Below are 26,139 nucleotides of genomic sequence, written 5' to 3'. Positions count from 1 at the left end.
CAACAAGCGACAAACGTAGATCGTAGACGAACAGCTGGATTTAGTATCGATTATTTTTCTATGCACTCCTGTGCCTTGTATTCGATTTCTCGATGCATTGTCGTGCGTCGGTAGCGGAGTCCAGTTCAACGGTGTCCCATTATAGATAACGACGCACAGAGGCGTAGAAATGAGACATTTATAATTGTATTACATAGACATTACGTAATAGTGTCACATTTGTACTCCGTTAATTGCGCAAATATTGCCAGTTCGCGTCGGATAATAACAGTGATTCATTGCACAATGTTGTGATATGTTGACGCGATTTACTACATTTTCGTAAAGAAACAATTAGTATGAAACTTTAGTACGCAACACCCATTTGAAAATTAATTCTAGGATACATCTGTAATTAAGATCACAAAATGCCCAGAGGAAAAACACGATTTCGGTGGTTAAAGTCGGTCTTGAAATGAATGACGAAATATTTTGATATCTTTCCTATTGCTGCAGCGAAGTGTTTTTAAACTAGCATGCGAAAGGACGCTTTCAATTCATCTTCATAGCACCATGAAGAATTCGAGAGTTCATTAAAACCTGCTAACGGGATTGGTTTCTGTTTACTACGACGTATCAAGCCAGCAGAACGTTTCGTATCCTTCCGTTGAATCGCGTTCCCTCGTAATCGTAACGCGGCGACGCCAATGGAATTGCAACTGCAAACTCAGGCAACCCGGTATCCGGTTAAGTCTCACGTGAGTGGCTTTCGCGTCTTATGTGAATACGCGCGAATCTTCCTTTTTTATCGTGCATTCTCTCCGGAGATCGGGTCGCAACCGTCGAGAAAATCAGGCAAAAAGTCGCTCGAAGAAACACACTGTCGAGAAACTTCTAGCACCGATGGATCAAAATAACCAACTTTGGAAAACTTCTCTTTCGAACGTCTACGAATGGTGAAAAACAATCGTCAAGTAACATACGTCAAGAAACGTTTTTCTGCGAATTATTTCACGACTAGTTTTCTCGTCAATTTACTAATGGCCGAAGTAGCAGATTACAATACTAATGTTTCTATAATTTATGAAGAATCAGAATCATCTTCGTATGTGGCTGCTGCTTCAGATACAGGAGATACAGACGCAGTGAATCCAGACAGCAACTGCACAGACAAACCCTGTCCCGATTCAAGAGGGGAACTGGTCAAACATTCTACATGCCAGTGTCAGAAATTTGCTACGGAGTCGCCGAGCTATGATGTTCTTGTTCAAAAGTCAAGGTTACGCTCGAAGGAAAGTGTTTTCAGCCGTAAGGACGACGATGTGTGCATGTGCACTCCGCGGCAAGGCTTCGTTGAGGGACATTACAAAATGACGAAGTCGTTGTTGAAGAATTTAAAGTCAGTCGCGGATGGTCAGAATCTGAGAGAAGATTTTCTCGAAGAATCTCACGATGGCTCGAGTAACTTCTTCACGGCCTCGTCCATGTTTTGTTACGAGTTTTTACGGTTCTATCCGAGGGATGGCGAAAGCAATGACAGTAGCAGGTTTTCGAGAAGACCAGGCACGGGAAGAAGAACGAGGACCAACGAAGCAATCCTGAGGCCGAAGACAAAGAAGACGCCGGGAACCTTGACGTATCTCTGCCTCCGTGTGATCGACGAAAATGTAATGCGGTGCGAGAAAATATTCGAGATCGTTTGAAACATCGCGAAGGAGAAAATTCTTTTCGTATCAAAGTTCTTTAACATCGAAAAGACTAAGTAGAGCCAAAAAATTAGAAATTGCTGGTGATCGAGGTTGAAGTCGTTATAAGCTGTATACTGTTTTATTTAAGAAAACTGAACGTTTATGAATATGCGAATAACAATTCGTTAATTGGTCTTGTTATGTTTCAGCCTCAAATCTTCACCCTCACTAATTTAAGTGGAGTAAAACCAAGGCAGGATCTTGGACAAAATGGAATCGAAGACATGATTCAATTAACGTGAGTTTTATTACATTCACTGTTATATGAATTCTCTGTGCCGGGTAAAATTAATTGCGTTACTCTGAAGCACCATTGTAATTACAGCGATTTAAACGAAGCTTCTCTATTATGGAATCTCAAGATTCGTTACGACAAGGAATTAATATACGTATGTTTCTTTTCATTCCTTCCTCTCATTAACACCAAGCGTTATTATAATTCAATAAATATTTTTCCTGAACGACAGACATACACGGGGAGCATCTTAGTGGCGGTGAATCCTTATAAAATGTTCGACATTTATGGCCTGGACCAAGTAAAACTCTACGAAGGACGAATACTTGGCACATTGCCTCCGTGAGTTACAAACGTTCCACTTATAACTCGAGTAATAAGAAAGTAATGGCTTTTCACACTCTAATGAATTCAATCTCCAACAGAATTTCAATTTTACGGAATAATCTTCCTTGTCTTATTTATACGATATCTTTTTTTCATTTTTCTCCTACTATACGATATTCTGTATTAATAGAAGAAATTTCACGTCGATGTAATTACAGTCATCTGTTTGCCGTGGGTTCGTCGGCGTACAGTCAAGTAACTGCTGCAAATAATGCTAGCGCGAATCAAGTGGTCGTTATTTCCGGCGAATCCGGTTCAGGAAAAACGGAATCCACGAAACTCGTAATGCAATATCTAGCTGCTGTTAATCGCGCGCCAAACAATCTCGTTACCGAGCAAATTCTCGAGGCGACGCCCCTGTTGGAGAGCTTCGGAAATGCAAAAACTCCCAGGAACGATAACAGCAGCAGATTTGGAAAATATTTAGAAGTTTATTTTAGAGAGTAAGTACTTGGAAATTTAATATACAAATCAAACTTCAAAGGCGTATAATTTAAATGAAATAAAAAAGCAAAATATTGGCAATAAATAATTTTCGAACACCCCGTATATTTAAAAGTTCATAAATATCAACCTAATTAAGATATTAACAAAATCCAAGCGGCTGTGTTAGAAAATAAGAGATATTTATCGCACAATCGTACGTATAAAGAGAAATTATCCGCTCAAGATTTAATTCAATTAATTCACCAATTATTTTCAGCGGAGTGATAGTAGGGGGAAGAATAACTCAGTATCTCCTAGAAAAAAGTAGAATAGTCACGCAAGCGCCAGAAGAAAGGAACTACCACGTATTCTACGAGCTCCTAGCTGGTCTCGATCAACAGCTCAGGGATAAATACGGATTGCTGACACCTGATAAATACTTTTATTTAAACCAGGTGATTAAAGCATCGAAAATCACAATTTAAACGAAACTAACATTTTTTTTAAACACGTAAATCCAACGACAATGTCGATTTACTAGGGTGGAAATTGCGAGATCGATGGGAAGAGTGATACTCAAGACTTCAAAGCCCTTTTATCCGCCATGCAAGTTTTGGGATTCACGTCCGAAGAACAAGACACGATTTTCAAAATCCTCGCCAGCGTGTTACACCTTGGAAACGTGTACTTTCACCGAAAGCAGATGAGACACGGCCAAGAAGGCGTGGAAGTTGGCTCTGACGCCGAAATTCGTTGGGCTGCTCATCTTCTTCAAGTTAATTCCGATGGAATCATCAGAGCACTCACGACCAAAACGACGGTAAGTAAGAAAATAAAATAAAATAAGAAAAAAAGAAAATAATAGAGTTCCTTTGAAGATAATTGAGTTCCTTTGTAGGAAGCTAGAAACGAGAGAGTTTTCACGGCGCTAAATATCGACCAGGCTCTAGACGCCAGAGATGCCTTCGCCAAGGCTTTGTACAGTTCGCTGTTTTCCTGGTTGGTCGCTCGTGTTAATCACATCGTCTACAAAGGAACGAAACAGACCGCTGCGATCTCGATACTCGATATATTCGGGTTCGAGAATTTCACAGAGAACAGCCTCGAGCAACTGTGCATCAATTACGCCAACGAGAACCTTCAGTTCTATTTTAACAAGCATATATTCAAGTTGGAGCAGCAAGAATACGCCAAGGAAAAAATCGATTGGACGACGATTAATTATACTGTGAGTGAAAGTTGCCTCGACGTGTCGATTAATTGGTTCGATTATCTTTAGACAAATAAGCTGATGGATTTCTATCGGAAAAAATACGACTCTTGGATCGTTTGAAATCGATACGAGGCAGTGATTAATCACTCAACTTTTTATTGTTTTTGATAACCAAGGAATCTTTTGTTGTATATCTATACAGGACAATCTGCCGGTCATACATCTTATAGCAAAGAAACCAGTCGGGATTCTTCATCTCCTGGATGACGAGAGCAATTTTCCTAAAGCGACTGATCATTCGTTCCTAGAAAAATGCCATTACAATCATGCTTTGAGCGAACTGTACTCGAGACCAAGAATGAGTTCCGCAGAGTTCGCAATTAAACACTACGCTGGCCAAGTTTGGTACAACGTCGAAGGTTTCTTGGATAAAAATAGAGACACGCTGAGACCGGACGTTGTAGAATTACTAATAAGCAGCAAAATATCCGTGAGTTTTTCTTCATTCCACGAAACGAATGTTCGTTATGAAACTCGTTAAAGTTTTAATCAACGACTGATTCCTTTTCAGATGGTCAGCAAGATGTTCCAACACGTAAGGACAGCTCACGAAGCCAATAAAACCATGAATAAACCAAACGGTAGATTCGTCACCATGAAACCAAGGACGCCAACCGTATCCGCTCGATTTCACGATAGTCTACAGCAACTTTTGGATTCCATGTCTCAGTAAGAATATATAAAATTTCACTGTACATCAACGAAGTTACGACTCTGCTCAATGCTCTACTTCTCGGATAAGCAATGAAGCATTAGAAATATCATGCAAGTGATTTACATTGTCAAGACTTTCACGAAAAAATTTCCATAGTTAATCTCGTGGCGTTAAGCAGATATTAAACTTAACGAGATTTCACTTCCTCGAATTTCTAGATAAATGTATGATTATGGAAATTACGTCCGGGTGGAGTTGGACTTTTTTCCTTGTTGTTCTTCTAATTGTTTAATCGTTTGTTTCAGATGTAATCCATGGTTCGTTAGATGCATCAAGCCTAACACGGAGAAGGCGCCAATGAAATTCGACATGCCCTGCGTGCTCGAGCAATTGCGTTACACTGGAATGCTCGAGACGATTCGTATTCGGAAAACTGGTTACCCCGTTCGACTTCTTTTTGGACACTTCGTGGACCGATACAGATACCTCGTTTCCACGCACCTGCCTAGAGGTGCACCAAATAAGGAGCTTTGTCGTATCATTTTGGACAAAGCTGCACCAAAAGATGCACAATCCCAATATCAACTTGGACTCACCAGAGTATTCTTGAGGGAGTCCTTGGAAAGAACTTTGGAATACAACAGAGCACTGATCTTGGAAAGAGCTGCCATAACCGTTCAAAGGTAATGTATTCAGTAAAATTTAATTTTTACGAAAGACGAATATTCATAGTTAATTTTTGAATGCTTCACAATTTGTAAAATAATTTAATTTACTGCGTTATGTCCCTTTTTTCTCTTTTAAAAAACAGTTTCTTAAGTGTCAGAAAAATATAAAAGAATCATTGCTAATTTTATGCTCGAGTTGATGAAACATTGAAATACTTTTTGTTCGCTGGAACGAGAGTGAAATTGGAACATAAAAATTAGTGAGCCGTTGCAGGATGATATAATATTGTATAATTATGTCTAATTATGAATTGTCTGATAATGAGTGCAGGTATACAAGAGGATTCCTCGCGAGAAGAAGATTTCTTAACATCTCACGAAGCACGGTGTTGATTCAAGCTGTTTATCGTGGCTATCACGAAAGGAAGAAGTTCAAGGCGTTAAAGAAAGGTGTACTTATGGCGCAGAAGATATACAGGGGGAAGAAACAGCGTGAGAAATTCCGAGTGCTGAAAGAGGAAATGGCGAAGAGGGCGGAGATCGAACGTGCCAGTAAGGAACGAGCTAAAGCGAAACAACAAAGAGAAGAACAAGAAAGGACTTCCAGAGCTGTGGCTGGTGTTAATCATTTAGAAATCCCGGCTGAACTAGCCTTCATCTATAGCAAACTCGACGGTATTTATCAAAATACTCACTTAATTTTATTAAACATAAAAATGATTAAACATAGAAGTTAAAATAATTGTATGACAGCTTGTTCTTTTTTATATTTGCTGTTATAGCTTTAAATTCAATTCCATGAATAGCAAGTGTTAATAAAAAAGCGCTGATGAAATTTAAATTTATTTACATTTACTTTAATGATTAAACTTCAATATCTATTATTACAGATTGGCAGCCCACACATACAGAAAGGAATCTTTTAAAAGTGGTCGGTCAAGTGATACCCATGCACCACAATTATAGTCTGCCAAACGATATCGATCAATATCAGTTTTCCAAATTTACCAACATCTATTTCAAGAGTCATATTTTCGGTATGAAACGAGAACCAATAAAGACACCGTTCCTGGCGAAAGCTCGAGACCAAGATTATACAGATTCATTGATGATCTTCAAAATGATTCTTCGTTTCATGAACGAGAATAACTTGAGTGGCAAAAGAGAACAGGCATTGGGTGATTATATCGTGAACAAAGGAATCGTCAATGAGAAATTGAGAGACGAGATCCTATGTCAACTGGCCAATCAGACGTGGAAAAATGAAAACGATGCTAATAAGGAGAGAGGCTGGCTGTTGTTATCGAATTGCTTGTCAGCCTTTCAACCTAGTCCCACTCTTTTCAAATATTTTCTAAAATATGTATCTGACCATGCGTATGACGGCTACAAAGCTTACTGTCAAAGGAAACTTATGCAAGGAGAGAGAACGATATTCAGAATAATGAGTAACAATCAACAAATCGTTCAACACGTACCGAGAAATTATCCTCCATGCGTGTTGGAATGGAGAGCGAACAGAAATCGCGTGAATATGGCACTGAGCGTAGGATTTTATGATGGTAAGTTGACCCTGAATGAAACAAATTGAAAGGAACAAGTTTCTGAATTTATTTATAATCTCAACCCTTGAAAATCGAAAATAAAGTTTCTTTATCGCGGTTTTATCATGGAAAACGAAAGAAGATTTTCGATTTGTAAAGTTAAAATTGAAATTTACTAAATTACAAGATATTTTACGACTATTAGAATTAACGATTCATAATTATTTCCAGGCGAAACAGTGACCTGTGCAGTGGATTCCTGGACAACCTGCGAAGAATTAGCCAATCTCGCTGTTCACAATCACGGCGTCGATAATTCAGGATGGACTATCACTCTGTGGAACCAATTGGATGGTCCTGATGCCATTGTAACTGAAACCAACGGTTTCGACTACGTTCTGGACTTAATTTCGGAAATGGAATTAGCACCAGCGTTCCCTGCTGCTAAACACATGTTCCTAGAACAGCGAAAGAACAGCTTTCCACCCATCAAGAAGCGCGAAGTGAGTGGCCGAGTGCTTTTAGTAATCAGTTTCATGGTGCTCGATGGTATAATAAAATTCTCGCTGGTTTATTTAGCACGCGCACATAATTCGCGAGCTGGAGCAGGAAATAGAACCACCGGTTCTAAAAACCTTCCAGCCCCTTGAGCGGAAACCAGTATCGAAGGTTATGGATAAACCTGTCGAACCAGAAATTCAATCGCCTAGAAGACCGGCCGTTCCTCCGCCACAGCCTCCTGTCACGAAGCCATCGGTAAATTTTATTTCGTTCCTGATTTACTTTAAATTATTGAACGATATCGCCTCGAGCAAAAGAAATACTTTTTACTGATCTGATACCGATCTTTTATAGATTGGAAATTTATGGAAGACCAGTAATATGAATCTCGAAGAGATACCAAAGATCACTATATTTATTAACCTTCTATATTAGCTCGTGACTCGAAGTCATGTTAGTTACCACGAAGTCAGTTACGCGTTTACGTTGTATGAGATTTTAGTTTAGTTATTTATGGCTGTACTTATTCTAATACTTTACTTAGTATAGTATTTTATTGGTCTCCTATTAAACTAGAACTAAACGATCGTTTTATATTAATTGATAGCTCTCAAATTTCTAATTAAAGAAATTACTGCGATCTATTATAGCTCTGTTACTGAACTTTCAATGTTTATTGCTTAGGCGAGGAAACAGTCTCACGAAGCTATGTTGGAAAGCACAACAGAGACTGGTCTATCGCGAAAGTCCGCTTTGAACGACAGATACTTCGAAAAAGAGAAGCAACGTAGCCGTAGTTTGGACAATCTACTTCAACCCGAAGTGGTATCTCCTCCAGTCAAGCTAGCGAATCTTGGTTTATCCTCGTCGAAATTGAACGAACGCTATCACAGTCTTGAAAGGATTGGTGAAACGTCTGCTGTCAGTAACGCGGAGTATATGTCAAGGAGTGAAATCACGCAAGAGAGGAAATACAGTAGAATAACTAGGACAACGGAACCAAACATCGAAGAAGAAGACTTAACGATCGACTTCGAGTATCCAGATATTCAATCTGTTAGTCAGACCGGCAGATCTGAAGACGATAAAAGCAGTTATATTAGATCGCAAACTAGGTTCATCAAATCTCAATATCCTGGTAAGTGCAGGCAATAAAAAATATTTGCATTAACATAACAACTATCGACAACTAAAATATGGTACTTGTATCAAAGAAATCAGAGTGGAAGATATAAGAAAAAGCATATATACTTTAACAAAAATAATTCAGATTTTTAAAAATACACCGTTGCAAATTTATACTTCGTTGTAATTATACGCAAAATTACGAACTGATTATTTTGAATTTTCTAGTAATTCTAGCTTTAAACTGGCCCAACATTTACATTTCTTTATACTTATCTAACAGCAGGATATCTTTTACTTAAAACAAGTAAAGGAAAGTATCCCTCTATTTTAAAGGTAAACGAGCGCTGCCCGGCAGTCAGTCGAGTCGTGCATACATCGAGAAGAGTGAATACGGCGTAAAATCCTCGGCCATGTCTGACACAAGCGAAGCTCCTTCCCTGGCATCGCACGTGAGACGAGTCAGGGTACCTAGTCAAGCGTCGGACGTAGATCAGTTCTTGGACGAATTGTTTATGCCAGTTCTTGATGGAAACTTGGACGAGTTGTCTGACGCCAGAAGCTTGGCGGCTAGTATTAAAGGCACAAAGGGCGACAGGTTCCAAAGTGATGCCATAATCCTTGAGAATTTAGAGAAGAAGCTCGACGGCCAAGTAAAAGAACTCAAAACTGTGGAAGATTTCATCGAATCGATCATAAAGAGGAATGAAAATGAAGTCATCACAGCGAAAGAATTGTCTGAGAAGATCAAAGGCGGGGGTAATATGGATATACCGAATCAGAACGCGAATTTTAACTTTGGTGCCATTACACCAGGAATGATGTCGCCGCCTATGATGATGCCAATGTTCAGTACTCCCCAACAAGTGCCACCAGCGCAAAGTACCAACATGAATATGGGTCCTGGATTCATGCCAATACCGATTTACAGTATGCAAGGACTGAGTCTTCCACAGTATCCAAATTCACCGCCTAATCAGAGCAACGACATGATGGCTTATCAGCAGAATCTGCAACGAGCGTTCCTGCAGAGTGCCATGGCGCAGAATATGCAGATTCAGCAGCAATTGCTGGCGCAAAATCAAGCTCTTCAACAGCTGCTTGTACAGAGCCCTCAGAACTCGTCGCAACAACCGGTGAGAAATTGTCTGATAAATTACTGTTGTTCAATAATGACACATGTTGGGGCACGAAAGATCTTTTCGATTATTTTCTGGGGCAATGAATGGATATCTTCTAAGGTATTTCTTACGCGTGTAAATAGACATCTTATCTCTGTGAGACCGTTAATTTTACATAAACTTGATTTCCGTTGAAAATAGTATCAAAATTCAATCAGTGTTATTGGTTTAATTTGGCAGTGAAAATGACGATTCCCTCGTGAAAATTAATTTTGTAACGTTTACTGTATGTACAAGTGTATCTCTAAGTATAATACTCAGGTACCACAAGTAGATTTGTCCCAGAAAATAATCGTGAAAACAGAAATGAAAAATATCTCGAATACAAGATTACACACTCTTTGTACAGACAAACTTTGATACTTACTTAAATCATGGCCCAACACAGCATTACCTTATCGCACAATATTTCTGACGGATGTCGTAACATCTATATAAGCTGAGAATTGCATGTTAAATGTCATCACAGCGAATGGATAGCCGTCATTTTCGTGCGTCACTTTCACGATCACATAACTAAGTACTAACATGACCGGTGTTGCGCAACACTGCACAAACAGCTTCAGTGTTTGCGATCACTCACCAATAGACAATCATGTCCCTCTGGGACGATCCTGTGGGCTTTTGAGCCGCATCGCGGCATGGGTGTGTGTTTCCAGGGCACGGCGTTGTCCGCAGGCCCCTCCAGTATGAATCTTGTCCCCCCAGCCCCTCAAAACGGTGCCCAAATGGGTCCTAATGATTCTATTGGACGCTACTCCAAGGTACCTACTGATTTCATCTAACGAATAAAACAGTCGATCGATTCACGCCAGTGATAACTTCGACGATACTTAAACACTATAACGACCGGTGACGCAACAATTGTGTCGTGATTGATAGTTCTAATCAACCCTATAAATTAAAAAAATTAACAAAAATGAATAATATTACAAATGTAAATTTCCTAAAATTTGCCTTAAAATTTACAGAACTTGTGAAAATAAATCACTTATATATTGAGAAATTTAACGTGATTATTTTGCTTTCTGAGAATCTCAACTATCAATAACTAATTCGTGCGTCATATTTGCGTCATTCCAATATCAAAATTGTTTCCAACTAAAAAAAATAATTTTTTATCTTTTTTCTCGCTTTCATTGTTTACTATTTCAATTTCTTAGAATTATACCGCGTGTTAGACTAAATCGATCTTTTTACGCGTGAAAGGTTCATTTTTGGTTAAGTAATCGACGCTAACAGATTTATTTATTTATTTGTTACTTTCAGCTTCCTATTCTCAATATATTTGAAATAATAAAAAAATCATATTTCGTTCATTCTTGGCGGAAATAGCCGGTCACTGGTGAAAGTTACGCTCGAAACTAGCCGGTCGTCATAGTGTTAAACGATTTGTTAATAGATCAATGTGTCTCTAAATGTTGTAACATATGTTAAAAGAAATTAATTGGTTATGGGAAAAATTCGATTAAGTCGAGTGGTACAGTGGTGTGAGAGGACGTGGGTTCAAGAAACTCTTGTTACTCGAGTACAATAATAACGCATTACGAAGGATAGTTATTATATTTGATTATTCTTCAAGTGGTTAATGACCAACGTAGTTTAATGGAAGCAACTAGTCTATAATTACTTGCTACTCATATTAGAAGGTCGTATTACGTTGGTCTAAAAAGGAGATAAAATCCATCCGATGATGAGTCACTTTCCTTTGCAATTCTCGAGTTGCATTCACCTTTCTCTTACGTGAAAGATATTATCAGCAAAGAAATATTGGACTGGAAATGCACGAGATTCGTACGAGTCTACAGCTTTTCACAGCACTGTACATAAGCAGCACAAATAAGATCATTTCGAGCATGTTTATAATTACGTTGTATAATACTATAATGATCGTGAATACTATAATACTATAAATGATCGTGAATTTAATTGGAAACTGTCTAAAAAAATTGTAACATAGATCTACTCGAATAATGGAAGAAAGAAGAATTACAGAATGAAATTTAAAACTGCTAGGTATCGTTTAGAGAACCAGAAGATGGCGAACTTTGGTCGACAGAGAAACAAGGGACGCCACAATCGTCGGCGAACAATCAGCGACAAGAGATGACGGTGAAAGCTCAAATTCATCGATCTCAAAGTCCACCACGAAAGAATTCGGAAATCGTCCGGAAGACCAGCGTGGAATACGCGGTGAGAAAAGTCAGCGTCGACAGAAAAATTGGTGATAAAAAGTCGCCCGGTGCCACGGATCCTAAGAGACCTAATTCCAATAAGAACAATGTACAAAGTAATTTCACGAACGTGTTGAGTGAATTAAAAAATCGTAAGAGCAGCGTCGACAGTAATTTGTCGAGCTCGAGTAATAACAAAGGTGTGCCACCCCCGCCACCTATGCCACCACCTTTGGAGTCCCATGATCCTTCCGAGTCAAGGCCTTTTCTCGATCCTTACGGAAGAGCTAAGACGGTTCGAATTGGCAAATGGAGGTGAATAATTTAATAATTTTACATAATATTCGATTTTTGTTTTCTTCTCGTTTGTTTTGCTGATTATTCGTTTATATGTTCATCTTAGATGGCCTCCACCGAGTGACTCGAACGAGAATCAAAGTCAAGACAGTTTCATAGAGTTCAAAATGCGCCAACAGCAACAGCAACGTAAAATTACACCACAGTATCAAGAATACAATCAAGGTGACGGTGAGCCAAGCACAGAGGGCGGCGTGGAATGGGAAGAATTTGAAATTGAAAATATCGTCGAGAACAATGAGAAGACTGTGATGAATCACGCACCACCTCCAGTCACGAAACACGAGAATGGATACAAAGAGGAAGGGGAAAAGAAAAAGAAAAAGTCAAAGTACGATGGCTTTTTCCTGATTATATAATTTTCTATTATACTTAATAATCAGCCTTGACGTTCAATCGATATTTCTTCAGATCCGCGTTAGAAGTAGGTGCACAAAGGCCATCGCCAGGAAGTATAGGAAAATTGAAGCTCAGTTCGGAGATGAGACAAAGATTGGAAAAGGTGACAGCTAATCACAGCGTGAGATCTACGAAAACCACCGAGAAACCAGCTCTTCCACGCGAAGATGGTAAAGTGAAACGCTTGGAGGACAATAGAAAGCTTCTGCTTGAACAACAATTAGGTATTTTTTTGAAAAATTCTTCTAATGATTGGAAAATGAATAAGCACGATTTGGTAATATTCTTTGACATGCTAAAGGAGGACGTTGGGACGATTATGCATCGACAGCTGATGATACGCAAAGCGTCACTTCGAAAGGTACGACTGACATGATGACTCAAGCGCAAGTTGTCAGGACGCAAATAGAAAGAATGGAGAGACCTGTGCCACCTCCGCTTCCGGTGACACCTCCGCAACCCCCTAGTCCTCGAGGTGGAAGCATGTATAGCAATAGGTATTCTTTTCTTTTTTTTTTACTATACGGTGTTTATTAACATATTGCCTCACACTTGAAACTCAACATTTCTGCCTTTATCGACTAGTCTTTTCAGTATGCAAAAATTTAATATCCTTTGCTGCACCAAGTTAAGATTTTACGATTTTCTTAAATCCAATTTCAAATATTTATAATTTTTAAAATATACAGAATTAATCTTATTCAAATATTCTCCTCAATCAGTCAATCCGGAGTACCACAGCCCAGATCGCCCCCAGCGCCAGTGGAACCAAAAGCTCGTGATTCCTTCAGAACATCCCCCGACTCGGAGGCTTTCGAACATTTTTCCAAGACTCAACGCGACATGTTCAGCCAAAGCAGAGACATATTCGCATCCCAGCAGCATCTGAGAGAGACTCACGAATACAGAAACGACTTTGACAAGTCCAGGTCGCAAGATCAGAAGTCCAGAGACTTCTATGGAAAGGATAGCACAGACCTAGCCAGTTCTGCCAGAGACAGAAGTTCCGACTTTGACTCTCGTCGCGACTTGAATTCCGATATCTTCGATCCCAAATACGCCAGAGACATATTCGAAAACACGAGTTCTAAGAGAGACCCCTTTGGAATGACCAGAGACGTCTCTCCAAAGTCGAGAGACAGCTTTGGCATGCCATCGTCGCGAGACTTTGGCTTGATGCCAAATACGCGGGAATCTTTCGCCGCTGTTCGACAAAGTTTCAAAAAATTGGATCATGATGTAGACAGAAGATCCAGCGTCGCCTCGACTCATCATACTGATAAAATGGAAAGGATCGAAATCGAGGAATGGCCCGAATTCCTCAAACCAATAATGCCACCGGCAGAGAAGCCAGAGATAGAAAAGGTTCAAGAAGTCGTCAACACGAAGCTCCATCCTCAAACGTCCACGGCTCATTTCACGTACAACAGAATCACGTGGACGTTGAGGGTGAAAAAAGAGGTGTTCGCCCCTAACGAAACCTTAAACAGCCCTCTGGCACTTCATCTAGTATTTTGTCAAGTAGCTTACGACGTTCTTGCTACGTCTAGTATTCGAATTACAAAAGAGGATAGACAGAATATGCTCAAGATGTTGGATAATTATGGTATCACCTTGGACAACCTGCAGAGCACTCAGCACAAGATTACCATAAAGAAGAACGTCGTTGATATGGCCAAACAATGGCCACTGTACTTTGCCAGGATATTCCCAGTATCGGTGAGTAAACTATTTCTCTCACGATCTGCTATGAACTGGAATGAACAGAAAGTCTGGTGCATTCGCTTCGCACTTTTTAGCTGCGGCTAGTTGCACATAATAATTACCGTACATGATGTTTATACATGGCTAATCACACGTGGCATTCCCGAATGGAAAGTCACGAGAAGAAAATGTATCGGTTGAATTAGAATCGTTCGGCCGATTGTTGGAGCACAAAGGTTTCGTTGTTTGCTCAAGTCTGAGGTGCTATAGAGTAAAATAGTATTATCGTTGAAAGATATTAGAATTTTTTTCTTGTCATTTGTATCATTCTTGTCTACTATGTTAGCTGAAATTTATTTTAGTCCGTTTAATTAGCTAGTAATTTAGTTTAATGATATTCTATGCAGATTGGCCCTCAACATCCGGAAACCCAACACGTGGCAGTGTCCCATCATGGTCTTCGACTTATAAAACGTACCCCGAATGGTGATTTGATCATTTTGGAGACATTACCTCTTGAGGATATTGTGTCAGTGAGTTCTCCCAGGGTTGGAGTATGTATAATGCAAATTGCATCTGGAGTCAGGCTACCCTTACACACAAATCGATCACCACAGCTGACGGAGATGATTAGCACATACATCAGAATGGTGAGTAAAATCTTTTTAATCTAACATTTCTATCTTTCTATTTCGTTTATTATATAAGTAATTATTTATATATAATTAAATTCATATAACGTAACGAAATTAAAAATGTAATCATTGTTTTTACTAGAATCGATCTTTCTATAAAGCAGGATATTCTGTATAAAAAAAAAAATAAGAGAGAATTAAAAATTTGTGTGGTAAATCACGGTTGATCGACTTCCATTTTATCATTTAACTACATCTTTCTTTCAGAAAGTATACAGATAGAAAGTATGTTTTGTAACCGTTACTTGCATCAATCTGCGTTTTAAAATACTCATATAGTGTAGATCTGTACATATTTACGTGTAATTTTACACCATGATCGTAATTTAGTAGAAGCAGATAGTAAAAAGCAACTCGTACAAAACTAATTAACATTCGTTCAGTTCTTTTACTTTACTCTACAAAAGCATTGCGTTCAATATGTTATAATAAATGCTTAAACACATATAGATATATGTTCCAGCAATATTCCATGGAATTCTATGGATGTAGGTTAATTTTATTTGAATAGATCAAGTAACGATTAATTCTACAGTATACGAATCTTGTAATTAATGGCAAATATATTTTAAATTTCTAATTCGTTCCCCAACTCAACTACTACAAAATTCAGGAATATTTAAAAATCTTCATTAAGTCGTCTTCGTCTATCTAATGAACCTAATTCAAATCTGTCTTCTGATCTTCTCATTTTACCTCTGGTTCAAACATAAAACACTTCCACGCTGTTACTTGTCACTGTTTAGCTTTAATTATTCAATCGTATTCATTAGAACAGTCATTCAACAGATAAATTAACGATCTTCACAACACTGTGCCCGCTCTATCGCGGAAAGCTAATTGCTGTAAGGCTCGTTGAAATTATTCAAATTACCCGATTCGAAATAAAGACAACTTTATCAATTCTTGATCAAAAAATCCTTTGAGGTTTCTATGCTTATCCTCGTTCATCAAGCTACTTGACGACGAGTAATCTAACACATGTTTGCTACATGTACAACGTGATACTTTTCTTCAGACCAAGTAACTCGATTTGTATGAAAACACATTTGAAGCGAAGCAATTTGACTAATCTGAAGGAGATTTTACGTTCGTTATCCCGTGCATGGTAGCAGAACGAAACTGCCGAGATCCTCGAAGGTCGGCGGCTGTGTTCGGAACTTGCGCAATTAATCGCAGACACGCTGCCTAGGTGAAGTAACGCGATCGCACGTGTGGAAATCGGTACGCGGCTGTAATAAGCGGTCCACGAGGGATAACGACGAGGAAAGGCAAGCCTGGGGCCGTGCGTCCAACACCAACGACAGACATCGCATTCCACCGCGATAATGCGTGGGTAGCGGAAAGCAAACCCACGATTTCCTCGAGAAAAGACGATCCTGGATAACGACGTCCCGGAGGAAATGTCTACGCGTGTCGCTTCAGCGTAGAAAAACGGAATCATAGCCCCGAGCTTGACATAATATACCTGATAGCTCCGTTAGGATGAGTTTTAACCTTCAGCCTAATATTCCGGCTAGCAAAGACGTATATAGGATTGATCAATCATTCCTGGAACGAACTGGATGTTCCTACGATTTTCTCATTTTCTTGTCGTTCTGTCATTTACGTCCACTGATGCGTTTACTGGTTTTACGTTCATTTGTGAGATAATTTGCGCGACGGTTCTGCGATCGTTTAATCCCGTTGGATTGCCGGCGATCAAGCTGCGATTAGGTGTATGCAATTTCGTTTTGAAATCTTAGAATTGCAAACCTAGATATTTGAAAAACACGATATTATTTATTCTTTTAGATTTCTTTGTGTCTCGACGCTGTTAATCAAAAGAGTATATGAATAATCAAGGAGCTGGAAAGTACATATGCATTAGGTATAAGAGAAGGTTCTATACTTTGATCAAAATTTGGTGAGGTTTTTGATAGTTAGAAGTCTGTCTTATTTATCTCGAATTGTTTCCTTTTTTTCTTTACTTCTCTTCCTTCTTTGCATCCTTCTTTTCCAACAACTGAATCCGCGTGATCGTTTGGTGAAACATATATTACGCTTCTCTGATAATCACTGAACTGTTTCTAGATTGGGTTAATAGGTTAATCAATCTTGTAACGACTCTAATTACTTATTAGGAATGTATGAGCAACAGTTACCTGAAATATTTGGTCCGAGGAGAAAGGAATGTTTCGATGGCATGATTAGATTAATAATTGGTTCAGGTAACGTTGCATCAAACGAATACTTCATCTCGATTCATGTTTCAACCACGATTTTCTACCACCACAAAAAAGTTAAATCGTATCGAACCATGAAATTAGATCACGCAATCATGATTTCGCATCTTTAATTCGTATTATTAAGGAACATTTAAATATTAATACTGAAAGTAAGTGACGAACCCTGACGCCGATCAAAAAGGAAATAGAAAATTCGTGTGACTCATGTGTGTTTCATATAATTTTAAATCGCGCAATTAAATGGTAAACCTGAATGGTTCTAACAGAAGAATAAATCTTACATTTACGAGACTTATGAGATAAAGTCAAAGAGTCCATATAAAAGTAGCCATTATTGTGAAACGAACCGTGTACTAATCCAACTGGTTTCGGTGTTAATCAATCAAGGACATTCTAAGCAACAGTTTTCTGTCGAAATACCTCGAATCCAATCAATTTCCCGATTCAGCGAACTTACTTATTCTTTACCAATATGCATAATTAAAACACAAAACATTTGTACACCTCTCGAGTTTTTTACGCAATATTCAAATCATTCCTGTTGTGAAACACTCAACAGTATTCCTAAATAGAGGTTATCAAAGTTATAAAGGAACGGCCCGCGATAAGAACCCTGACAATTGCGAAACGGGGCGCAACAATAGCTTGTAATCTTGTCAACTGTTACGAATAGGATCTCGATTAATTATCATAATTATCATACTTCTATCGTCGAATATTTAAAAAACCGTTGTCTGATGCTTCGTATAACCGTTATACCGAAATCTTCTTATATCGCCATTTATTCCTCGTCCACTGATATTATCTCATGCTAAAAAATGACTCTATATAGTGATTAAAATTAGCCAATTTTTATACAAAAATAGTTTTACTCTTTGACAATTTGTCCCCCTTTTTGTAATTTATAATTTACTCCATAAAAAAAGGTAGCAAAGCGATTCGGATAGAGACGAATTCATTGGAAGACACAGACCACATATCCAAGTATTGAATTTTATTACGCTCACCGCGAACATCGGTCCAGTCAATCCATCAGTCCTATCATTTTACCTCTGCGAGCAGTGGCGCAGCGATATTCTTATAGCTGTCGCTCGAGCAAGAGAGAATGAAGCATCGAACGCCTCCGTGGGGACGTTTTAATTTCTTTATTTTCGATTTACACTTCCCATTTTTCCTCAATGCAGATCACTTTCTTATTTTTTCTTCATTTCCATAAGGAGAAATTGTTTCCTTCTCGCAAAGATTCAAGAAAACATATGATTAAGAAAGAAACTCAACGACTTCATAACGAAGATGAAACCTTCTTTGACCACTGACCAGGCAATTATTCTTTGTACAAAATTTTAGAGCCATAAATTTTATGAAAATATATCAATTAAAAAAAATCTTGATTTTATAACGAAAGCAAACCTTTTTGTAAACATTCTTAACGAAATTATATTTTTCCAAAGATTGTGAGGTATATCTAGAAAACCGAGGTCGTTATCCATCAGCACTTTATCAGGGACGATCGAAAACTGTCTACGCTGATGATAGACCATCGATATCTTCTCTTGTGCGGCGAGAAAGAAAAGAAGGAGGAGGCATTGGCCAGCATATATGACCACTCACTGGAAACGTAATTTACACTAGGCGTTGCCCGAGGTTGCCTCGTTACATTACATAGTATCATGCCGTTAGAATTTCCAAGTCGATCGTCGTTAATTGGTCTTGGGCGATCGCTTGTGGTTCGACCGCTTGTGTGTAGCCATTTCAAGAGCAAAGAAAAGGGGCTTTGAAGAAAAAAGGGGCGATTCAGTTCCGTTTCTGTTCAACCGTGAAAGAAGCTTATGCACGTCACATGGAATTCATCGTGACATATTTTCTTCGCCTTCTTTGTTCGTTTCTCTTTTACCTTTGACGAACGTTGCACAAGAAGCACACGATACCAGATAATATTTATTTATTTCGCGTTTCTATGACGCACAATTTTACAGGCTGTTACCTTTTTAGCACTGTTTTAGTGCCCGAGATCTGGAATACATTTGTAATAAATTTCAACCTCATAAATGTCTCCCTGAATAAGATAGGAATTTATTGGCCGGTACATAGCTTCACGGCTCGTGTTAGCCGTTTGGATTAAATGAATTTTAAGCAGAATACAGTATTTGATCCACTTTTTTAATGGTACGAAAAATCGTGGAAGTTTCGTTGAAATTCAACAGCGATATAAATTCCTCGCATAATCCGAAAATTAATTGAAGATTTATCGAGGCGTCGATGAATCACAACGAAAGGGAAGTCATTACTGCAGATAATGGAGTTAAAAGAAATATTACATTACTAAGGAATGTAACGTATTTAATTCGCGATAGAAAGCTCCAAAAGAAACGGATTACAGTACTAACGATATATCATAATTTCTAGAGCTGCTGTTGAAAATTGATCACACGTCAATTGCGAATGATAGGTCGATCATCAATTACGTACTTGCCCTTGATGTTTAACAGGTGTAGCACGAGAATGTTTATAAAACGTCTCGTTCGAATTATTCGTATTCAAAGACAGACATGAAATTGAACGAAAACTTTCTTCCAGTGATGAATGGTCCAGGATATATTAAGTATTCCTAAAGAGAATTTGCAATTTAGAGAAAAGATTTACGGCTATATAATTTGAGCCGAGATCACAACTTACATTTGTCCATTAGTCAGATTTACTGAATATTGAAGTCATTTAGTGGGCGTAGACCATACTTTCTACTTACTCTGATTGTATTTTCTTTATAAAGAAGATAACACGAAGAAAAGGTAGAGATATCGTACAATTTTGGCTGCGAAATTCGAAAGACACAATTCTACATTTGTCATTGATAGTCGTTAACGTTTGTCGCTAGGAGAACAGATCGACGAGTATAATTAAATTCATTAAACTCGCTAGTCACACGTTAGACAATGAGAATGGGAATATAGTTGACCATTATTGTGAGGGATTGTCGGAACATGCGTGTTTTAAAAAAGCATCGGTATAAAGGCTTCGAAGACGACGACTTCTTCCGGCCAGCTAGAGCTAGGCCATTGTAAGAAAGTACGCAACGTCGCGGTTCGTGCACGATGTCGTCACTTCGCTCGTGACAAAAGAGGCAAACAACAATTTGTTACCGGTTTTGCACCTTCCCAATGTTTTTTCCGCCTTCGATGAGCCTACGTTTACTGGAAAACTTTCACTGCGATCCCATGTCCATCGTTCCACTTGTGTCACAATTTGAAAACTCTGTTCCGTGAAATGAACTCGAGGAATTGTAACTGAGGCAACAAAGTGGCGCATTTTCGAAGACTCCAAGCTGAGGATTCAGCGAGTCTGCGAGAATTGAGTAGCACTTACGAATGCTGTGCCATGTTGCACGATTTACGATGCAATTCGAAGTCGCATTATATACCAATCACATCTTTACATTCCACGTTACGAGCGAGGGCAAAGAAAAACGAAGACCCTGTCGGCGCGTAGGAAATGTCAATTCGTCTTGCCCCGGAGTCTATCGTTCCTTCTCTCTTTCTCTCGATTCGCGCGACCACGCAATAAGAAGTTCCTCGACCAATTGTAAACACCTCATTCCTGTGCACAGGTGCATCGGTGAGCGAGTGCGTGGCGCATACGTTACAAGAAATTCGATCTCTCCGTTTATAGGTTTCTCCATTCAATAAAAAATCAACTGTTGTACAGACGTGCTTGTGTAATTACACGACGAGGAAAGGTACCATCGAACCGGTTGGAGTCAAGCAATTCGCCTTCCGCAACGGAGCAAGCCGCCTCTTATCGCAATAAATTTCTTTCAATAAACGAATCTAACTGCATTCTTGCGCTGATTTACGTGTGGTTGTCATCTGATAGACTGGAATTGTAATAATCAGCTGTTAACTGAGTCGTTTCTCTCTCTTTCTCTCTTCTATCTAGATTAGTAATCGCATCATGACGAGCCCTTTCTCTTTCTGATTAAATGAAACGTTAACGATATATGACGTTTCTAGCACGTCCAGTATTTCCCATGTCATAGTTACGTCACAAAGATATCAAAGATATTATTCGATGCCAAGGAACTGAAAGAGTACATCCTTGATTTAGAAAATAGTTTAGCTCCGAGTTTCTTTCGACCACTATAATAGAAAATCGTTGATAAATTGTTCCCTTGATACGAAAAGTGCGAAATTGTTATAACCAACAATTAAAAAAGAACAAAATTTTTAAAATACGTATACACCAAAATGATATATAATTACTAGAATCACCAAAACATAACTGTAAGCACCGCTAACTAGACAAGAACAGAGAGCGGTACTCTGTACGAATCTCTCCTGATTAGCAAACAACGAAGGTAGAAACCAACTTAGAACCATGTCGAAACGAACATTTCGATCCCAGGCTATCTATCCTGGCGAATGCTCAGAGCAGCGTATCGAAGGAATCGTTGGATCGCCGCGACGTGCACGTCGACAATTAAGCCGCCACGTGAAATTTCGAAGAAACGTGTCGAACCATAGAAAACTTGAATTTCCTCTTTTCGTTTATTCGAGGCAGTTTTGCGGATCGGATGCACATCGTTGCATGCGTGGCAGCTCAGCTACGTCGGATATATTCCCCAGCTGGAAGGAGTCGAAGCCACGTAACGTTCAGGCGCGCAACTACTTAGGCTTCTTTCAAGCGATTCAGAGTTCAAGCAACTCGTGTTTACCGGAGGCAACACCTTCTTTCTCGCGTACACGATACCAGCTTGGAGACCGGAAGCCGTTTGAATTGCTAATGACCCTGGCAACGATCTTTATCTCCCACTGACACTCGGGGTCTGGCCTAAATTCTCTCGTGGCGTCCTTCCAGATCTACAAGGTGTCCTGAACCATCACGTATCGTCGGTGAATCATCTTTGCACCCTGTGCAAAAGGGTCGAGCGTACAGTACAACGGCAATGGTGGCAGTAAAGTGTATCGTGTTCTGTACAAGCTATTTGAGACACAACAAATTTGAGAACTCATTACATTTTTTTGTTTAAGAGAGAGCAACAGATATTCTCAGTAGTACGAATTCTAATTATATAAACTGTTTGTCCCTCCGACAAGTCTGAAGAATTCAAATTAACCTTTTCTTGCAAATGCCTTCGTTGAATGGAAACCATAATTCATGTTGTAAGTGACGAAACGGTACAAAGAAAGGAATTAACGAGAAATAATTTCGATGAAATTTCCTAGGCAGCATGTTAGAGGATATCTATGCAGCAAAGGAAAGTTTGTCGGAAGTACGAAAAGACATTAACTAAGCATGTCGCAACGTCTCTTCTCAGAGAACTAATGACATGTAGTGTTTTACGCGTATGAGATCGAAGAAGCTGTAATAGTTGCATTGCTAAAGAATCTCTGTATTTTTTAAGGCGAATCTTCATGAACAGTTTCACTTGTCTTCTTTAGATTTCTACCATTCTGTGTCAGCCTTTTTCCTAAGGCTTGACGAGAGAAGTGTCGCAAGTGTTCGATGGCTGCGTTTCATTTTCGTTAAAGGTAGACGTGCAGCGTTTAAGAAACAGAAGTTGCGATAGATCGGACGTTAGAAATGGAAAATGTGTCTCCGAATCGCGAAACAGGGGAGAGTTTTCTAAGTCGACTAGTCTTTCCGGTCATGACGGGTACCTTTTACAGCGGTCGATCGCGTTCAGAGAACAGATTTCGCCTCGATCACGCACTTTTCGCCACATTGTAACGTCTCGTGGCGAGATCACCAGGGGAAAAAAAGTCCAAGAAAAATGCGAGTCGTTAGAAAATTGTGAACAGGGGGAACGGTAGGCGAGAAAGCGTTGAGAACGTTTCACGATGAGTCGAACGGAAATTGGATCGAGTTTCCTTAAAATGGAAGCCACTAAAATCGCTGTTTCATCAAAGTTGAACGAAACCACGAGAAACTACTCCTTTTAAGGTATATAATTTCATAAATCTCTTTTTATTAAAGGGTCTATAATTTTATGGATATTCCTTCGAAATAGCTTCAATGAAACAAATATAATTTACTAACTCACCTGTAACTATGACCTGTTAATTACATTTCTTATTTGAAGAGCCTGTAGACATGAAGTAAATCGTTAATTGCAATTCATTTTATCGCTAATTCGCTATATAGTCTCCCCTGGAGGAGGATACAATGGTTAACGAATCCCCTGTCTCATCGTGGTTGCTAAATCATCAATGATTTCATAGCATAGAAAAAGAGAAAGATGGAGGTTGTAAGGTCGCGTACGTAGAAACGTGGGAACGCGTGTCTTCAGATTCGAAACGTATAAAGATCCTTGATCCTTCCGGCGGAGGATGAGAATCGACGCTCGAGTTACATTTTCGGGAGACCTAATCATACTTGATACTTACCAAAATATTCTAAAATTTCTAGAAAAATTTCTTAGGTAATATATAAATACCCGAAACTCACAAAACACAATGTTGGGAACGGAAAAGAGGATATCGTGGCTTTTGGAAATGGGGATAGGGCTACGGTTTAACGAACAAGATGTTTCTCGACCGGGCTCACGTATTATGAGACCCTTTTCAGGGTCCCAAGTGTAATCGGTCGTTTCCGTTAACGACAGGTGCGCCTGCTGTTACACGGACACGCATGAATCACGTATATCTTTTGTGTAGCTTCTTTTCTGATCGAAAATTTAAAACGACGGGCTTCGCCTTTTCATGCTCTCGACGAATTTGTATTCTTACAAAAGACTGTTTACAATGGATAGAATTCTTTCGCTTATATATCGAAGAAAGAAAACGAAGGAGTTTATTATTATTGTAATCGAGTGTTTAGACAAATAATTAATTTCAATAGATAGAGTGGATTTAAATATCAAAAGATATGCAAGTTACTTTCCCGAGCAGGAATTTTTTTTGCCAAGTATGTATATCTATCGAACGAAGAAATTACAATCATTCCTGGTATCCAACTATCACTTCCGACTTTTCCCTTCCGTCTTTGATTTCTATTTTATTCGCGGTTTCTACATGAAATTGTTTGTCGCGTTTATTACTTTATTTTGTGCACAAAAAAAAACAAGTAATCGTAAATTATCTTACTTAATAGAATTAACGTCTTGATCGATTATTAATTACGTACAATATTGTACAAATAATCTTTGATCGCTTATCGATTCGGTAGAAAAAGAAACACCGAAACAATTAATTTTCCTCGGACCAGATTTAATTTACTTCCTATTTCCTCTTTGCGATTTCTCCTCTTCTCTCAACGTTCGCTTATTACCGACAGCAAGAGTCATTAAGCGGCTGTCTCCGGTGAAAACTTATGGCGACCCTTCGTCTTATACACAAACGAAGATTTTACATTGCAAGTAACTGACTTTTCAAGATGGAAATTAAAAGCATCTCCTTGATTCGATGGAATGAAAATTACCAATAAACTGTAATTCAACGCTTGGAAGTACTCACATCAAATAAATTTTGGAACAAAAATATTAACAGATATCGCTGGTTTCTTCTTTAACAAATAAAAATTAGAAATATCGAATTAATAAATACGAACGACGACTAAAGTATAAAATTTGTACTAGAGAAACAAAAATGAAATTAATTTTAAATACTATTACCAAAGATTATTCAAATCTCCAAAAATGTACCATTGTAAATTTATGAAATTTTTACAAACGCTTATGAATTGGTGATTCTAGTAATTCCAGTGTAAAGGAAACTTAATGAATATTAATGAAAGTACGTCTTCATAACTCTTTGCTTCGAATCGAAGCAAAACAGATGGTGTTTAATGAAACAGGACGACTAGAAAATTTCACTCGCCAGTTACGAAATAAGTAGGCATTCCTGCATCAACTAAGTGGAACCTTCTTATATTCTGATTTTTAATAATATAATGTGTATCGATATAGGATATTCCTTATTGATGGTCAATGAGACTATACTTCATGAATCGATGAATAATTGAAATCGTAGCTCATCCAGTATACAGAATACGAAGCAACTGGTAGAGATAAATTTTTCCGGCATTGTGACGCGAAGGAACGAAAGTCTCGTTATTATGTAATAAACATCACTGACCTATGTTAATTGGTCTTTAAGTTTCTCGTTCTTCCACTGACTGCTAAACACCCTACTAGTTCGCGTGCACGCACTATGCATTCGTAACAAGAAAACTGTATATCCAACACCATACTGTCATACCAATTAGGGAAATTAAATTCAGGAAAGATACAGAGGCGTCGCGAGTCTCGTGGCCAGTAAACAATTTACGATAATCATAACTGAATGAAAAATTTCAAAGTAATCAGTGTATCTTGAAAATTTAATGACAAAAAGAAACAGATCGTATAAATCTCAGAAACTGCGTGTGTGTAAGTTAGTTATAAAAGATATAGACAACGTTGCCGTTTTGTGCATAAATAGGTTGCTGAGCATCGTTTCAAATATCCATACGTATCCTAGTAAGAATCTCTTAACTTGTTCGTGACTCTCCAAGAATTTCCTAACAGTTCCTAACGGTAACAATTACATTTCCATTACGAAATTACGGGCAATAACGCAATCGATCTGACCCACCTCGATCTTCCTATTCATTAAACCACTTATTGGTTATCCGTTCGTTCTTTCGAGAGAATTAAGGAAAAAGATTTTTACTCTACATTCCTTACTTTATTATGCGCATTCTGGTCGGTGCGTAATGAAAAATAAAAACGGGAACGATAGAAAGGAAAGAGAGAGAGAGATAGAGAGAAAGATAGGATGTTTTCAATGCATGGAATCAGTAGTGGGAATGAGATACTTTGACGGTCGTTGAGTCGATCGAAATACATTTCAATACGTTCCATCTTTTATCGAACGATTTCTAACAA

At 38.6% G+C, this 26,139-nt stretch overlaps 1 protein-coding gene across 4 annotated transcripts in view; it reads left to right on the top strand.

Moving 5' to 3' along the window:
- LOC132913559 (unconventional myosin-XV) overlaps positions 1-26,139 on the top strand; it is a 62,261-nt gene that overhangs the window by 17,074 nt on the left and 19,048 nt on the right. For 2 of the 4 annotated variants that reach the window (XM_060971987.1, XM_060971985.1), the window contains 23 exons: positions 1,877-1,965; positions 2,053-2,116; positions 2,195-2,304; positions 2,508-2,792; positions 3,053-3,230; positions 3,317-3,595; positions 3,674-4,003; positions 4,191-4,478; positions 4,560-4,717; positions 5,009-5,386; positions 5,703-6,046; positions 6,262-6,933; positions 7,147-7,418; positions 7,495-7,671; positions 8,101-8,554; positions 8,878-9,677; positions 10,382-10,486; positions 11,739-12,211; positions 12,300-12,584; positions 12,665-12,876; positions 12,954-13,149; positions 13,375-14,371; positions 14,764-15,006. In XM_060971987.1, the coding sequence (XP_060827970.1) occupies positions 1,877-1,965; positions 2,053-2,116; positions 2,195-2,304; positions 2,508-2,792; positions 3,053-3,230; positions 3,317-3,595; positions 3,674-4,003; positions 4,191-4,478; positions 4,560-4,717; positions 5,009-5,386; positions 5,703-6,046; positions 6,262-6,933; positions 7,147-7,418; positions 7,495-7,671; positions 8,101-8,554; positions 8,878-9,677; positions 10,382-10,486; positions 11,739-12,211; positions 12,300-12,584; positions 12,665-12,876; positions 12,954-13,149; positions 13,375-14,371; positions 14,764-15,006 (7,389 nt within the window). The remainder of the gene's footprint in view (positions 1-1,876; positions 1,966-2,052; positions 2,117-2,194; positions 2,305-2,507; positions 2,793-3,052; positions 3,231-3,316; positions 3,596-3,673; positions 4,004-4,190; positions 4,479-4,559; positions 4,718-5,008; positions 5,387-5,702; positions 6,047-6,261; positions 6,934-7,146; positions 7,419-7,494; positions 7,672-8,100; positions 8,555-8,877; positions 9,678-10,381; positions 10,487-11,738; positions 12,212-12,299; positions 12,585-12,664; positions 12,877-12,953; positions 13,150-13,374; positions 14,372-14,763; positions 15,007-26,139) is intronic. The other 2 variants (XM_060971988.1, XM_060971986.1) reach the window with 1 other exon arrangement.

The sequence above is a fragment of the Bombus pascuorum genome, chromosome 13 (assembly GCF_905332965.1).
Source record: "Bombus pascuorum chromosome 13, iyBomPasc1.1, whole genome shotgun sequence".
Lineage (NCBI taxonomy): Eukaryota > Metazoa > Arthropoda > Insecta > Hymenoptera > Apidae > Bombus > Bombus pascuorum.
The sequence above is the reverse complement of the archived record's forward strand: the minus strand, read 5'-3'. Positions and strand labels throughout refer to the sequence as shown.